At 65.1% G+C, this 14,996-nt stretch overlaps 2 protein-coding genes across 3 annotated transcripts in view; one reads left to right on the top strand and one right to left on the bottom strand.

The window, feature by feature from the left end:
• The window catches only part of LOC113219745 (laminin subunit alpha-5-like), a 24,452-nt gene extending 16,044 nt beyond the window's left edge, over nt 1-8,408 (top strand). The window contains exons 4-30 of the mRNA XM_026447235.1: nt 143-259; nt 424-578; nt 918-1,059; nt 1,168-1,270; nt 1,866-1,976; nt 2,705-2,884; nt 2,972-3,120; nt 3,194-3,364; nt 3,463-3,599; nt 3,707-3,860; nt 4,049-4,182; nt 4,254-4,416; nt 4,494-4,616; nt 4,724-4,872; nt 4,986-5,118; nt 5,200-5,343; nt 5,466-5,596; nt 5,731-5,898; nt 5,976-6,111; nt 6,205-6,350; nt 6,418-6,610; nt 6,680-6,844; nt 6,941-7,094; nt 7,212-7,345; nt 7,442-7,535; nt 7,695-7,814; nt 8,004-8,408. Coding sequence (XP_026303020.1) covers nt 143-259; nt 424-578; nt 918-1,059; nt 1,168-1,270; nt 1,866-1,976; nt 2,705-2,884; nt 2,972-3,120; nt 3,194-3,364; nt 3,463-3,599; nt 3,707-3,860; nt 4,049-4,182; nt 4,254-4,416; nt 4,494-4,616; nt 4,724-4,872; nt 4,986-5,118; nt 5,200-5,343; nt 5,466-5,596; nt 5,731-5,898; nt 5,976-6,111; nt 6,205-6,350; nt 6,418-6,610; nt 6,680-6,844; nt 6,941-7,094; nt 7,212-7,345; nt 7,442-7,535; nt 7,695-7,814; nt 8,004-8,143 — 3,846 coding nt within the window. The 3' untranslated portion in view covers nt 8,144-8,408. The remainder of the gene's footprint in view (nt 1-142; nt 260-423; nt 579-917; nt 1,060-1,167; nt 1,271-1,865; nt 1,977-2,704; nt 2,885-2,971; nt 3,121-3,193; nt 3,365-3,462; nt 3,600-3,706; nt 3,861-4,048; nt 4,183-4,253; nt 4,417-4,493; nt 4,617-4,723; nt 4,873-4,985; nt 5,119-5,199; nt 5,344-5,465; nt 5,597-5,730; nt 5,899-5,975; nt 6,112-6,204; nt 6,351-6,417; nt 6,611-6,679; nt 6,845-6,940; nt 7,095-7,211; nt 7,346-7,441; nt 7,536-7,694; nt 7,815-8,003) is intronic.
• Nucleotides 8,409-8,579: 171 nt separating this feature from the next.
• ADRM1 (adhesion regulating molecule 1) lies at nt 8,580-14,542 on the bottom strand. 2 transcript variants are annotated; one of them, XM_023183163.1, is made up of 10 exons: nt 14,287-14,542; nt 13,543-13,756; nt 12,833-12,949; nt 11,136-11,259; nt 10,718-10,804; nt 9,998-10,079; nt 9,623-9,855; nt 9,277-9,434; nt 8,971-9,073; nt 8,580-8,785 (listed from the first exon to the last, which is right to left on the bottom strand). In XM_023183163.1, exons 2-10 carry the CDS (start codon nt 13,753-13,755, stop codon nt 8,679-8,681), a joined length of 1,224 nt encoding a protein of 407 aa, XP_023038931.1. In that variant the 5' UTR covers nt 13,756; nt 14,287-14,542; the 3' UTR covers nt 8,580-8,678. The 2 variants fall into 2 exon arrangements, with proteins under 2 accessions (XP_023038931.1, XP_023038932.1); XM_023183164.2 differs by having other exon boundaries at nt 14,291-14,431.
• Nucleotides 14,543-14,996: the final 454 nt, after the last annotated feature.

The following is a 14,996-nucleotide window of genomic DNA, read 5'->3' as shown; positions in this document are numbered from 1 at the left end:
CCTGCCCCTCCCTCCCTCCCCCTCCTCCCCCCCCATACTCACCCTCTTTTCTTCTCCCTTCCCTGCCCCACTACCCACCCCATCACATCCTTTCATCTTTTTTTACCCTTCATTGTCCCCAACTCCCCTGCATTGCCTTCAGCAAAGGAAGCAGGAGCTGTCCCGGGACAATGCCACCCTGAAGGCCACTCTGCATGCAGCTAGCGACACCCTGGCCAGCGTCTTCAGATTGCTGCACAGCCTCGACCAGGCCAAGGAGGTGAGTGCAGCCCCTGGCCCCTGTCACCACCCATCCATGGCCAACTCCCTCCCGGGCCTGTGGGCAGCTTTGCGTGCGCACTTGCATGCAGAGCCCACCCTCAGGGTCGTGGATCAGGTGGCTGTGAGCAGGATGAGGGGCTGCTAAGTCCGCTCAACTTCCAGGAGCTGGAGCGCCTCGCTGCCAGCCTGGACGGGGCTCGGACCCCACTGCTGCAGAGGATGCAGACCTTCTCCCCAGCGGGCAGCAAGCTGCGACTTGTGGAGGCCGCCGAGGCCCACGCACAGCAGCTGGACCAGCTGGCGCTCAACCTGTCCAGGTGCGTGGCCAGGGCAGACGGGGCCCTGGGCCCACCCTGGGGATGCGGCCTAGGCCTTGGGAGGGCCCAGGGCCTTGGGAACGCTCCTAGGGGCTGAGGCCGTTGTCCTCAAAGAAGCCAGGCCTTCCTCAGCCTCATGGCAAGCTGGGACCCAGAGTGACAGGAGCAGGCAGGAGCAGTACACCCAGCAGACGACAGGCACGGGCAAAGGCCTAGAGGTGGAACCTGGCGGGCAGGCGTGGGTGTGGCTGCCCATGAGCGCAGGAGGCTGGAGAGCCAGGCCGGGGGTGTGTGCCTGCCCACGCTTGCCTGCTCCTTCGACCTTCCCTTCCACTTCAGCATCATCCTGGACATCAACCAGGACCGCCTAACCCAGAGGGCCATCGAGGCCTCCAGCGCTTACAGCCGCATCCTGCAGGCCGTGCAGGCTGCCGAGGACGCCGCTGGCCAGGCCCTGCAGCAGGCAGACCACACGTGGGCGGTGAGGCCCCTACCTTCCTCTCAGCCCCAGCAGGAGCACCCCCACCGCCTGCACCTCCCGCAGCCCCGGCCCGCGCGTCTGAACCACCGTCTGTCCTTGCATCCACAGACAGTGGTGCAGCAGGGCCTGGTGGACCGAGCCCGGCAGCTCCTGGCAAACAGCAGTGCACTGGAGGAGGCCGTGCTCCGGGAGCAGCGGAGGCTGGGCCTCGGTGAGTGCTGGGCTCCGATGGGGGCCCTTGGGCCTGCTGGGCATCTAAGCTCCCAGGGACCCTCGGCCCCCAGCCACATGCACGTGTGGGGTGTGGGTCGCCGCAGGATGGTTCAGGGTGGGAGGGCTTTGGAGGTGGCTCCCCGGCTGCTTGTGTGTCAGCCCCAGGGAGCCCGGCAGGGGAGCCCAGGGAGGAGCAGCCTCCTGCAAGGCACTGGCTGCCACTGAGGCACCAGCTGAGGCACAGGGCACAGGGCAAGATGGTACGTGGCCTCTGCTCTGCTGACTCAAGGGCTACATGTGTGCCAAGCTGCGCAATGAGAAAGGTGTGAGCTGCCAGAACCAGAGGGCTGTCTCTTCTGAGCCTCTATTGTTTCATCTGTACAATGGGGACAGCTATGCCTGCAGTGGGAACGGAGGCTGTGCTGAGACTCAACACCTCCCCACAGGCCAAGGGACTCCATGTCTGAGTGTCCCTGTCCGTCTGTCTGCCTGTGTGTCAGCCTTGGTCCTCCTGGGGTCAGAAGGGTGGAGGTGGGCTGCACTTGTATATTGGGGGTGAAGCTGCCTGGGAGCTGAAGCTGCCTCCCCCGTAGTGTGGGCTGCCCTCCAGGGTGCCGGGACCCAGCTCCGAGATGTCCGGGCCAAGAAGGACCAACTGGAGGCGCACATCCAGGCGGCGCAGGCCATGCTTGCCATGGACACAGGTACGCGGAGCCTGGGCCTGGCTCCCGCAGCCGGCCAACCACGAGGCTCTGTGACACTGGCGTTGGCCACATGTGGCTGCTGACCGCTCGCTGTGCTGCTGAAGAGACCCCACAGCGGGCAGCTGGGGCCAGACACAGAACGCCTGCCAGGGAGGTGCCAGGGCTGCAGATAGCACACAACAGCCCCAGCCGTCGGGAGGCTGGCAGGCTTGGAAGTGCTTTGGGTAGAAGCGGAGGTGTAGGTGGGAGGCTGTAGGCCTGGGGCGGGGGTATTGGGGCGCACCCTGCAGGAAGGGCGCCCAGGAGGGCACAGTGGTCAGCGTGGCTGGAACCAAGGGGCTGGCAAGACCTTGGGTGGTGAGGACCAGGCCTCCCACCCTGCAAGGCTTGGAGCAGAGGATGATGTGGCCTCACCCAGTTTCTGAGGGAACCTGTAGCTGCTGACTGTTCCCAGCAAGCCCAGGAGAGATGGTGGGGCCAGGCAGTGGGAGGTGACACAGGGCACACGTCCAGGGACCAGCTGTGGCCTGAGAAGCTAGGTGCCTGTCCTGGCATGGAGGGGCCGTCTGGTGGGATGGGTTTGGATTGCACTGCACTGCGGGGTGTGAGGGTCTCACGATCTGTAGGGGTTGGATGTCCCTGTTACTGGCCCGACAAAAGGACTTGGGGACATGAAGCCAGAATGGTCCCTGCTGGCCTCTGCTGAGCCTGCCCTCTGCCCACCACAGATGAGACAAGCAAGAAGATCGCACACGCCAAGGCTGTGGCCGCTGAAGCCCAGGACATGGCCGCCCGTGTGCAGTCCCAGCTGCAGGCCATGCAGGAGAGCGTGGAGCGGTGGCAGGGCCAGTACGAGGGCCTGCGGGGCCAGGACCTGGGCCAGGCAGTGCTTGACGCAGGCCGCTCAGGTGTGCCCATGGCCCTCACAGTGCCCCTGAGGGAGGCGGGGCAGGGTGGGGGGCAAAGGTCTCAGGGCCACCCCTCTCTCTGTGCAGTGTCCAGCCTGGAGAAGACGCTGCCCCAGCTGCTGGCCAAGCTGAGCGTCCTGGAGAACCGTGGGGCGCACAACGCCAGCCTGGTCCTGTCCGCCAGCATCGGCCGTGTGCGGCAGCTTATTGCCCAGGCCCGGGGGGCTGCCAGCAAGGTGGGTGAGAGTCCCAGGGGAAGGTGGACATCAGGGAGGGTGGTGATGGATGCTGATGGATGCTGCCCCGCAGGTCAAGGTGCCCATGAAGTTCAACGGGCGCTCAGGGGTGCAGCTGCGCACTCCACGGGATCTTGCCGACCTTGCTGCCTACACTGCCCTCAAGTTCTACCTGCAGGACCCAGAGCCTGAACCTGGGCAGGGCACCGAGGATCACTTTGTGATGTACATGGGCAGCCGCCAGGTACCGGGCTGGCTGGATGGACGGGGCCCGAGCTCAGCATGTTTGGAAATGGGTGGTACCTGGTCCCCGTCCCAACTGTGTGTCTATCACTGCTGCAGGCCACTGGGGACTACATGGGTGTGTCTCTGCGTGACAAGAAGGTGCACTGGGTGTATCGGCTGGGCGAGGCGGGCCCTGCAGTCCTAAGCATCGACGAGGACATTGGGGAGCAGTTTGCAGCTGTCAGCCTGGACAGGTGGGGGGCCCAGGAGAGTCTGGATGCCTCCAACTGCAGGGGCCCATGCCCGTTCGCCACCCCTCGCCTCTCCGTGCCCACTCACCGCCCCTGGCCTCTGCCCTCAGGACTCTCCAGTTTGGCCACATGTCTGTCACAGTGGAGAGACAGATGATCCAGGAAACCAAGGGTGACACAGTAGCCCCTGGGGCAGAGGGGCTGCTCAACCTGCGGCCAGACGACTTTGTCTTCTACGTCGGGGGTTACCCCAGTACCTTCACGGTGAGCCTGCCCGGCCGGGGGCAGCCTGAGAGGGGCTCCACAGCCCCGAGTCACTTGTGTCCTAGAGAGCTGTGGGTTCTCTTGGTATCTTGCCTCAGTCCGTCCTGCTGTAGTCTGAAGTCCCCTTGGTCCATCCTGGAGGGGAGATGCCTCAGGCCAGGTGCCCTGACTCAGCCCTGTGCCCACAGCCCCCTCCCCTGCTTCGCTTCCCCGGCTACCGGGGCTGTATCGAGATGGACACGCTGAACGAGGAGGTGGTCAGCCTCTACAACTTCGAGAGGACCTTCCAGCTGGACACGGCTGTGGACAGGCCTTGTGCCCGGTGCGTGTGGCCTGCCCTCCCCGTCTCCACCCCCCCCACCCTCCGCTGACCCCCGAACCTCTGACCTGCAGCTCCAAGTCGACCGGGGACCCGTGGCTCACGGACGGCTCCTACCTGGATGGCACCGGTTTTGCCCGCATCAGCTTCGACGGTCAGATCAGCACCACCAAGCGCTTTGAACAGGAGCTGCGACTCGTGTCCTACAGTGGGGTCCTCTTCTTCCTGAAGCAGCAGGTATGCCGGGCACACCTGTCCCGCCGTCCCCCCTTGCACTCATCCTGCCCCACACTAACCCTGCCCTGTTTCTGCAGAGCCAGTTCCTGTGCTTGGCCGTGCGAGAAGGCAGCCTCGTGCTGCTGTATGACTTTGGCGCCGGCCTGAGAGAGGCTGTCCCACTGCAGACCCCACCGCCCCTGACCTCAGCCAGCAAGGCGGTAGGGCCAGGGTGGGGACCAGGGTGGCGGGGAGAGGAGGTGGGACGATGGGGGCAGGGCATGCCACGGGGACACAGCTGGCCCTGGAGCCCGCACTGCTCCTGCAGATCCAGGTGTTCCTGCTGGGGGGCAGCCGCAAGCGTGTGCTGGTGCGTGTGGAGCGGGCCACGGTGTTCAGCGTGGAGCAGGACAATGCTCTGGAACTGGCCGACGCCTACTACCTGGGGGGCGCGCCGCCCGACCAGCTGCCCCCGAGGTGAGCACTGTGCAGCTGGGGCTCCGAGGCCAGGCTGTCGGGGCGGTAGGCTGGGCTTAGAGGCGGCGCCCTGACCCACATCCCCGTGTCCCCGCGTCCCCGCGTCCCCACAGCCTGCGACGGCTCTTCCCCATGGGAGGCTCAGTCCGTGGCTGCGTCAAAGGGATCAAGGCCCTGGGCAAGTATGTGGACCTCAAGCGGCTGAACACGACAGGCGTGAGCGCCGGCTGCACCGCTGACCTGCTGGTGAGCAGCCCTCCCCGCTGGGGGTGGCATCTGTGGACATGCAGGGGCACCTGCGGGCACTCAGGGACGGCCTCCCCGCAGGTGGGGCGTGCTATGACTTTCCACGGCCACGGCTTCCTTCACCTGGCGCTCTCGAACGTGGCGCCCCTCACTGGCGACGTCTACTCCGGCTTTGGCTTCCACAGTGCCCAGGACAGTGCCCTGCTCTACTACCGGGCGTCCCCGGTGAGACCTCACACCCGTGCCCACTCCCCAACCCGCAGCGGCCGTCAGGGCAGTCGGGACTTGGGTGGTTGGAATGAGTCTGGGTCCCCGGGCTGGCCAGCTGACCTGGCTGCTGTCCCCAGGATGGGCCATGCCAGGTGTCCCTGCGGCAGGGCCATGTGACCCTACAGCTCCTGAGAACTGAAGTGATAGCTGAGGGGGGCTTCGCCGATGGCGCCCCCCATTACGTCGCCTTCTACAGCAATGCCACAGGGTGAGCCTGGCCACTGGGCCCTCATTATGAAGGTCTGGAGGGACGCCCGCCTGCACTTGCTTGGACCTGTCTCCCCTGAGGTGGGGGTGGGCAGGGTGCGGAAGAACCGAGCCTCCGGCCTCCCGCCCCCCCAGGGTCTGGCTCTATGTCGACGACCAGCTCCAGCAGATGAAGCCCCACCGGGGACCACCCCCAGAGCCCCAGCCGCAGCCTGAGGGGCCCCCGAGTCTCTTCCTGGGAGGCCTGCCTGAGCCTGACACCTTTCACTTCAGTGGCTGCATAAGCAACATCTTCGTGCGGCGGTGAGCCTGGCGGGCACTGGGGGGCAAGGCCCCAGTTGGCTTTCTGCAGCTGCTGACTGCCTGCCCACCCTGCACAGGCTCCTGGGCCCACAGCGCGTATTCGACCTGCAGCAGAACCTGGGCAGCGTCAACGTGAGCACAGGCTGTGCAGCCACCCTGCAAGCCCAGACCCTGGACCTGGGGCCTAGAGGACTGCAGACCGCCACCCAGAAGGTGGGCGCCCCAGGGGTGAGTGGGCAGAGCTGGGGTGGCTGGAAGGGTGGCCCCTGTGCGGGCAGCCCCTGCATTCACCATCCATGCCCCCAGGCCTCCCGCCGCGGTCGTCAGCCCACCCAGGATCCCGCCTGCATGCTGCCCCCACACCTCAGGACCACCCGAGACACCTACCAGTTTGGGGGTTCCCTGTCCAGTCACCTGGAGTTTGTGGGCATCCTGGCCCCACATAGGAACTGGTAAGGCCAGACCCAGCTGGGGTGGGCTGAGAGGGGCCGCGCAGGCTGACGCCAGCTCCGCTTCCAGGCCCAGCCTCTCCGTGCACGTCCTCCCGCGTAGCCCGCGTGGCCTCCTGCTCTTCGCCGCGAGCCTGAGGCCCAGCAGCCCCTCCCTGGCACTCTTCCTGAGCAATGGACACTTCGTCGCACAGATGGAAGGCCCTGGGACTCGGCTCCGCGCCCAGAGCCGCCAGCGCTCCCGGCCTGGCCACTGGCACAAGGTATGGGCCGAGAAGAAGGAAGGTGGGCAGGGCCTGGCGGCCCTACCCTGACCCGCCTCCTGCCCCCAGGTCTCTGTGCGCTGGGAGAAGAACCGGATCCTGCTGGTGACGGACGGGGCCCGGGCCTGGAGCCAGGAGGGGCCACGCCGGCAGCACCAGGGGGCAGAGCACCCCCAGCCCCACACCCTCTTTGTGGGGGGCCTCCCGGCCAGCAGCCACAGCTCCAAACTTCCGGTGAGAACCACCTTGCCCCGGCCCTCACTCGTCACCCATTGTTCACCCCTTTCAGCTGCCCTGGGCCCTGATCCCTGCCCCGTCTGCTCCCCATAGGTGACCGTCGGGTTCAGCGGCTGTGTGAAGAGACTGAGGCTGCATGGGAAGCCCCTGGGGGCCCCCACACGGATGGCGGGGGTCACACCCTGCATCTCGGGCCCCCTGGAGGCGGGCCTGTTCTTCCCAGGCAGCGGGGGAGTTATCACTTTAGGTCTGTGGGTGCTGGCATCCCAGGCCCCAGCAGGGCAAGGCAGGGCAGGGCAGGGGGCTCCGGGAGGTTCTGGGGAGGGGCCCCTCCTTCCTTCTCTATCACAGCCTCTCCCTGCAGACCTCCCAGGAGCTACACTGCCTGACGTGGGCCTGGAACTGGAGGTGCGGCCCCTGGCAGTCACCGGCCTGATCTTCCACTTGGGCCAGGCCCAGACACCCCCCTATTTGCAGCTGCAGGTGACTGAGAAGCAAGTAAGCCTGGCAGGGGTGGCACAGCAGGGCGGGGTTTGCCTCTCCATTCTGGTGACCTTGGGGGCCTGCCCTGACCCTCCCTCCCTACCCCGCCAGGTCCTGCTGCGGGCGGACGATGGAGCAGGGGCGTTCTCCACGTCCGTGGCCCGCCCCTCGGTGCTGTGTGACGGCCAGTGGCACCGGCTGGCAGGTGAGGCCCCTCCTGTGGCCAGGGCGCTCTGCCACCCCCACCCCCACCCTTCTGCAGCGTGGGAGTCACGCGGGGCCCTGGGTGGGGCAGCTGCTTTCAGGGCTGGAGAGAGGCCGGGCTGGCGACTCCCTGGCCTCAGGAGTCCACCTTCTCCCACAGTGATGAAAGGCGGAAACGTGCTCCGGCTGGAGGTGGACGCACAGAGCAACCACACTGTGGGCCCCTCGCTGGCGGCTGCGGCTGCTGCCCCAGCCCCTCTGCACCTCGGGGGCCTGCCTGGTGAGTGCAGGCTTGAGCCAGCGTGGGGCAGCTGCCCCTCAGGACTAGAGGCTGGGTCACCCACCCCCTCCCACCCTCCTGTGGTGTGGAACAAGACGGAGGCTGGGTGGGGGACGTGTGTCTGGGAAGGGCCTGTGGGTCCCAAGCTGCCCTCCAACCAGCCTTCTTCCATCTTCCTTGTGCCCCCAGAGCCCATGGCCATGCAGCCCTGGCCCCCCGCCTACCGTGGCTGCATGAGGAGGCTGGCAGTGAACCGGTCCCCCGTCACCATGACTCGCTCTGCAGAGGTCCACGGGGCAGTGGGGGCCAGTGGCTGCCCAGCCCCCTAGGGCACTGCCAACCCCGGCCTCTGGTCAGGCCCCTGCGGGGGACTCCTCACTGCCTTTTGTGCTCGCCTCACAGGTGTGTGTTGGGATTCTAGGCTCTATGGGTGACAGATCTTGTTTCTGGAGATGGTTTAAGTTATATCTCTTCTTAAATGAAAGAATAAAATACTGCAAAATGTTTTTATACTTGGCCCTTCCACCTATTTTTAATTGTGACATTTGTAATCACTGGTTCCTCCTTAAACATTAAAAAGTAACTTCTGTGTAACTGAATGTTGACCTAAATATGGAATTGGCCCGGACGGAGGCACCAGACTCTTCCTGGGGTGACCGTTTTCCATCGTTAGGTCCAATAAGTAAGTTTCCCTGGGATCCTACAGCAGCTCCTCACGCTAGCATCTGTCCAGCCAAAACTCCTTTGGGCAAAAGAAAGGAGACGTTGGCGGGTAAAAGAAAAGACTTTATTATCTGGGCGGGAGGTGAGGCTGTGCAACGCACGGCAAGCGCCGAGTCAGTCCCTCGGAGGACGGCGCGTGGCTCAGTCCAGGCTCATGTCCTCCTCTTCGTCCTTCTTGTCCTTCGTGTCGCCTTCTTTCTGCTCGGGCTTGGCGTTGTTCTGCATGGCTTTGGCAAACGCTTCCACATCTAGAACACGTTAAAGACACAAGCTGGTGTCTAACCCTTGCCCAGAACTGGGGATCAAAGCGATGGGATCAAGGGCAGAAGGGCTGTTGACCTTTGCCCCCTCAGCCCCACTTCTGCAAATCCAGGGGGACGGGAATGGACCCTGCCTCTGCCTCTGGCCCGGAGGTGCAGGCACAGCCACTTACCGCCCTTGTTGGCGGCCTCCACGGCCTCCGCAGGCAGACCGAACTGGCACATGAGGGGGCCCAGCTGCCCCGAGGCCAAGGCTGCGCTGAACATGCCCAGGGCCTGCAAGGAAGAGCCAGGCGAGGGCTGAGCTCCACCCTGGGCTGCGCCCCAGGGCCGCACTGCTGAGCTGCCAGCTCTGTGGGTCGGGCACCCGAGGCGCGGCAACGGTGAAGGTGGGGCAGGGCCTCTTGCTCCCTCCTGCCCACTCCCTGCGCCCAGCGGAGGGCACCCCCCAGCAGAGGGCACCCGGGCCTGGCCTCTACCTGCTGGAACTGGGGCGAGGTCAGGGTGTTCTGGATCTCTTCCGCGGTCTGCGGCAGTGACTCCCCAGATGGCAAGTAGGGGAGCAGGCGCTCCTGGACGTCCGCGTTGGCGAGGATGGGAGCCATGATCTCCGGCGTCAGCACACTGGCCAGGTCCACTGGGACACGAGAACACGGCCATCAGCTCGATGCCAGCCTAAGTGCCCACGTGGAGGGTATGCAAGCAGGGGCGCAGCCCACGGCCCCAGCACCCCAGGCGCGCACAAGAGGCAGACGCCTTGGAAGGTCAGCTTGCCAGGGTCAGCAGGCCCCGTGCCCCCCAGCTCCGGGCGACAGCACGTGTTACCTTGCTGGCCACCCGCTGGCCCAGCCGGTACATTCATCGTGGCCAGGATGCTCTGGAGGTCGCTCAGCTGGATGGGCTGGGTCGGGCTGGCTGCCGTGCTGGCTCCGTTCCCGGAACTGGGCGCAGGGCTCGGGCTAGTTGCTGAGGCAGCTGCTGGAGCAGAAGGAGCTGGGGTGGCACGGGTGGAAGAGGTGGTGGAGGACGGGGTGACTGCTGCCGACTGGCTCCGGGAGCTGTGGAGAGAGAGGGCACCGCTGGAGCGGACATACCCCACACAGCAGGGCCTACTCGCAGGGTCCAAGGTGCCAGGCTCCCCGCTGTCCCTCCGATAACACCGTGGTACCTGCGTGGCGGGGCTGGAGCGATGAGGCTCACCTGGAGGAGGAGCTGCTCCCCGGAGGCCCGCTGCTCCCCAGTAAGCTGGCCAGGCCGGGTCCAGTCAGGGCCCCCAGCCCACCTGCGTGGGACAAGGAAGCGCGAGCTCTTATGCCCTCTAGCCCACCGGGAAGAGCCTGCCCCTCCCCAAGCCAGAGGAGGAGGAATTCCCAACACTAAAGCCAAGAGCAAGCAGGGCGGGGGGGCCCACAGGCCTGGAGGAGCTGCGGGTGGTGGGGGCGGGCGGACACTTGCAGCTGTGTTCTGGAAGCAAGGTCCCTTCCGTTCCATCCCATTACACAATTCATGTGCTTAGATTAAAAGCAGATTCAGTCCAGATCCCACCCAAAGGGACAAGTATTTGTGAAGGGCCAAGCACACGGGTCTGTACTCGATGAACTAGCAGCAGGCAGGCAGCCATGTGGAGCCAAGGGACCCAGGGCAGGAACCCCAGCTCCCTCCAGTCCTTCAGCCCCGCCGCTCAGCCAGCCATCCTCCTCTGAAGTACCCAGCTGGGGTCCTCACCAGGGGCCCAGAAGCCCGCGCCTACCCAGCTCTAGCCACAGGCAAACAAGCACATTCCCAAAGGGAAACCAGCTTGCAGACACACAGGTTCTGCGACACTACGCAGACAGCTAGCAAAAGTTTCAAGGAAACAGAGACAGGGCCTCAAAGCATTCCCAGTGGAAGCTGCCTGAGCGCCCGGGTGGCGCACGTTACCCAGTCCTCCGAGGCCGGCTGGTCCGATGAGCTGCATGAGCTGACTGTGGCTCATGTTCCCCAGCAGGCTCTGCAGGCCGCCCTCACCTGGAAAACACTGCAGCTCAGGGGGGCTTGGCCCAGCCAGATCCACGCCGGCCCCACAGCACCGCCCCGGCCAGCCCCACTCTGGCCCCACAGTGCTGCCTGGGCCTCTGCTGAGCACCCCACTCGGCTGCCTCTGAACTCTACAGGCAGCACCACTTGAAGTGAGGCAACGGTGGGACACAGACCCGTCCTACCCCATGAAGATGGGACCGGCGAGTGACCCAGGGAGCTAACAGGGTCTCAAACAACCTGTGCTGAGGGAGCGAGTCATCCACAGTAGACTCCGGCCTCCCAGGAAACCCTGAGCTCATGTGACAGAGCTGACAGTTACCGCCTAGCGCAGAGAGCTCGTGGCCGCTGCTCCCGCTCGCCCCCAGCGCCCCAGGCATTGGGGGGTTGTTCAGATACTCGTTGACTTTCCGGCAGTGCTCCTCATCCTGGTCCGTCTTGGGTTCCTGCAGAGAAAGGGCACGTAAGGGCAGGAGCCGGTGCCAGCTCACTCTGAGGGCCACCACAGCCATCCTCTGAGCTGGCTTACAGGTGAGGGACCTGAGAGACACGGGCGCATGTGCCTGGCTACACAGTGCTGAGGAGACAGGACTCAGCCCAGCAGGTGAGGGGACGGCAGTGGTGCCTTCTGAGCATGATGCTCCGTGCCTTGTCCCAGTCTGCCGCAATCCTGGGTGTGCCCTGTCCCCCTCCGCCCATTTCACAGATGGGGAGCCTAGGGCTCCGAAGGCACTTAGCTGCTGCCAAGCCAAGCCAAGCCCTCTAACCCTCTCGCCCTCTGGGGTGTGGTTCTTAATACACCCGTCTCCTTCCTTCAACCAGTGGAAGGCAGCGAACTGGCCCGCTCAGCACACCACAGCCCAGAGCCATGGCAGGCCCTCACAATCGAGCACACGTGTGCGTGCTCACACGTGCACAGACCAGGGCCAGAAGCATCGACCTGCGAGCACACAGAGCCGGAGCAGAGCACCCACGCACACCCCGAACAGCTATGGAGGCGGCAGGGCGCCAGGGACACCGGGAGTCCCTGCCCTCATGGCAAAGCAGGGACAGGGGACTTAAAAGTCATCAACAGGAAAATCGGGAAAAAAAGGGGAGAGGGTGGTAACAATTGGACACTATTTCTTGGCAAAATCGTGGAAAAACACGTTCTACACCAGCAGGTGGCAAACGGTGCTCCCCATCTGTGTTTGCAAATAAAGTTTAATTGGAACTCGGCTATGCCGTTCATTTCCCAGGCCACGTGCACAGCACCTGCAGAGGTGAGCGGCAACTCGGACAAGGCCCCCCTTGCTCTCGGAAGGGCCAAGGTTGGGGGCGGGGACAGCGGCTCCACCTCTGGCAGACAGCATGGCATTCTCTCTCCACACTGCAAACGCAGGCACAGGCTTTCTGACCACAGGCCCGCCACCAGTTTTCACCTACAGATTATACTGGCTTATGGAAAAACATCTGTGTACCAGGCAATTCTCTGCACCACTGCCTGTAACAGCACAAAAACGGCAACAAGCTCCACGGTCACTGACAGATGGCAGAATGAGCAACGGCCTCAGGACCCAACGGACGCTCTGCAGCTGTAGGTAAGAGAAACCCTGGGCACTGATACCCCCTGGCCTCCAGGACACACTGCCAGGGAAGGGGCAGGGCTGTGGAGAGTGAGAGGAGGATGCTTTGTGTCTGTGAGCCACACAGGAGCCCCTGCCTCTGCTGCGGGGGCCTCAGTGACCCACGGCAAGGGGCAGAGAGAGGGCACTGGGCATCGCTGGAACCAGGGTCAGCATGTCTATCTGCCTGGAAATTCTACACCACAATTGTGTACCCGCAGCCCAGCCTGGAGCCTCCGCACTCTGGGAGACGACCTCGGCCCCAGGGAACATGCACCACAGTCCTGAGGTGGCATTTCAGGCCGTGTGGCCGGTGCCCGCTGGTTTGTAACAGCCAATTGCACCACGCTGCAAGCAAGTTCCTAACTGAATCACAGGGCAACAAAAAGGCAAAACCCCAAGACCTGCCCCGTACCTGCATCCAGAAGAAAAGCCGCTTGGACCCTGCCTTGAACTTCAGCACGTAGACCCTCCCGCTGGGGCACTGCGGCACCCGCTTGAACTCACAGTCGTCAGGGAAGATGATCAAGTCCTGGCAAGCCAGAGGAAGAGAGGGTCAGCGGTGCAGTTGGCATCACTGTGCCCAGTCTCAGGAGAGCATGCCGGGCCCTGGGTCCAACGGGGTGGGGTGCACAAGAGGCAGCTAAGCCGCCAGATCCCTCGCTGGCAGGGTCTCCACCAGGTGGAGAAGCCAGGGTCAGAGACAGCCCACGAAAGGCAAGGCGCGGGGGAGACAGCAGTAAAAAGGGCCTTTCAGATGGCGTGTTGGGAACATTCCTAGAGTAGTTAGAAGGTCAACTCTGAACTGCTCTCAAATGTAACAAAGAACAACTTAAAGTGTGAAGAACAAAGAAGAAGACTGAGTGAAGCGGCCAGGCAGAGAGCTCCAGGCTCTCCAGGGCCACGCCTCCAACCCCAGGCACCTCACACGGAAAGTTCAAGATACACAGTGGCCGAGACGCCCCTGTCATCGCGGAAACCAGGACGACCCAACAGCAGGGCAGCCGATGACGGCCTCACGAGCGGTCCCCAGGTGCGGCCAAGTCCCCACCGCGAACTCCAAAGCGAGGACTCCGAGGGCCCGAGAAGTCGCCCGTCCCGCTGCTGCGGCTCTGGGGCACTCACGTCTTCCACGTTCCCGGACGTCCTGTCCTTCCAGCAGAAGTGAATAAGCGAGTCGTCCGTCTGCTGAATGTACACCAGCCCTTTCCGCTTATCCGGGGTCACGGTGGTCCCCTTCAGGGACATCTTTCCCGCCCGAAACTCCACCAGGTACTTGTTGGAGGCGCCCCGAGAGCCTGGCACCAGGCTTGGGAAGAGCGCGCCTGAGGTCGTCATCCTGAAAGCGCGGAGACGACGCTGAGACGCGGCGGCCACGGTCGCCTGCGGTCCGGCAAGCTCCCGCCCCCCGGGGTGTTTGGGAGCAGGGGACCGGCGCCCAGAGCTGTCTAAGGCCGCGCAGGCCCCGTCCACACTGACACGCCGGGCTGCTTTCCGCGTTTCCCCCGCGCCCGCCGAACGCACCGCCCGCAGTCGGCGCTGGGCCGGGGCAGCCCCGCCGAGCCTAATGGGGCCGGCCCTAGGCGTGACGCCGTCTCCGCGGGGAACCAGCCTCGACGCGCCGCCCCGGCGACCCGCTCCGCGGGACAGATCCGCCCGAGCTCCCGCCGAGCCCCACGCTCAGGGCCGCAGGCGGAACCGGGGCGGCGCCCGAACCCCAGAGCCCCCACCCGGCCCGGCCCCCGCAGGCCCCGCCCGCCGCGCCGGCCACCTTCTCGTCCTGGCTGACCCCGCCCCATCCCCGGACCAGCAGCCCCTGCCCCCGCCTCCGGTCGTCCCCGGCCGCCCCAGGACCTGCGACCCCCGCACCTGCCTCGCGCCCACACTCGTACGAGAGGCGCCGTCCGGGCTCTTCCTCCTCGGCGCCTGCCGGGCCCCGCCGGAAGCCCGCGTTCGGCCCGCCCCGCCTGCCGCTCTCGCCACCGATTGGGCCCCGTAGGCCTCGCGGCCGGCCCTAACCTGCCACCGATTGGCGAGGGCGACCGTCCATCGCACTCGCTCCTCCCCGGTCCGCCCCCACGCCGGCGCCTCTTTTCCGGCGGAAGCGCGGGCCGCGAGGCGCGTGGGCCAGAGCGGCCCCTATTGTTGCTGTGTCATAGGGGAGCGGCGGCGGCCCCTAGAGGCGGCGCCAAGGACCGCAGGCGGGTTTCAGAAGCGCGCTGCGGACCTGCTCAGGTCGGGCCAAGCCCACCCCTCGGCGTCGCCAGCCCGGGCGGGCAGAGCTATCACTCGTGTGACTGTGCCAGGGGATAGGCGGAAGCCGAGGAGTGCGGTCCGGCTCTGGGCGGCGGGCACCAGGGCTACGCACTTAAGTGACCATGGTTCAGCGCTTCGGGCGCCCGGGCAGGAGCCGGAGTCCACGCGTCCGGGAGAGCAGGGGTCGGGAAGGGAGAGCAGGGGTGAGAACCGTGACATGGTCTCAGCTGCATACATCCAGTCCCGCAGGGGTCCGAGAGGACATGGGTCAGGGAGGGGTGGGTCCCGGAGGAGAGGGGTCCCGGGAGGGGAGGGGGTCTCCG

This window comes from Piliocolobus tephrosceles, chromosome 20, assembly GCF_002776525.5.
Source record: "Piliocolobus tephrosceles isolate RC106 chromosome 20, ASM277652v3, whole genome shotgun sequence".
Lineage (NCBI taxonomy): Eukaryota > Metazoa > Chordata > Mammalia > Primates > Cercopithecidae > Piliocolobus > Piliocolobus tephrosceles.
The sequence above is the reverse complement of the archived record's forward strand: the minus strand, read 5'-3'. Positions and strand labels throughout refer to the sequence as shown.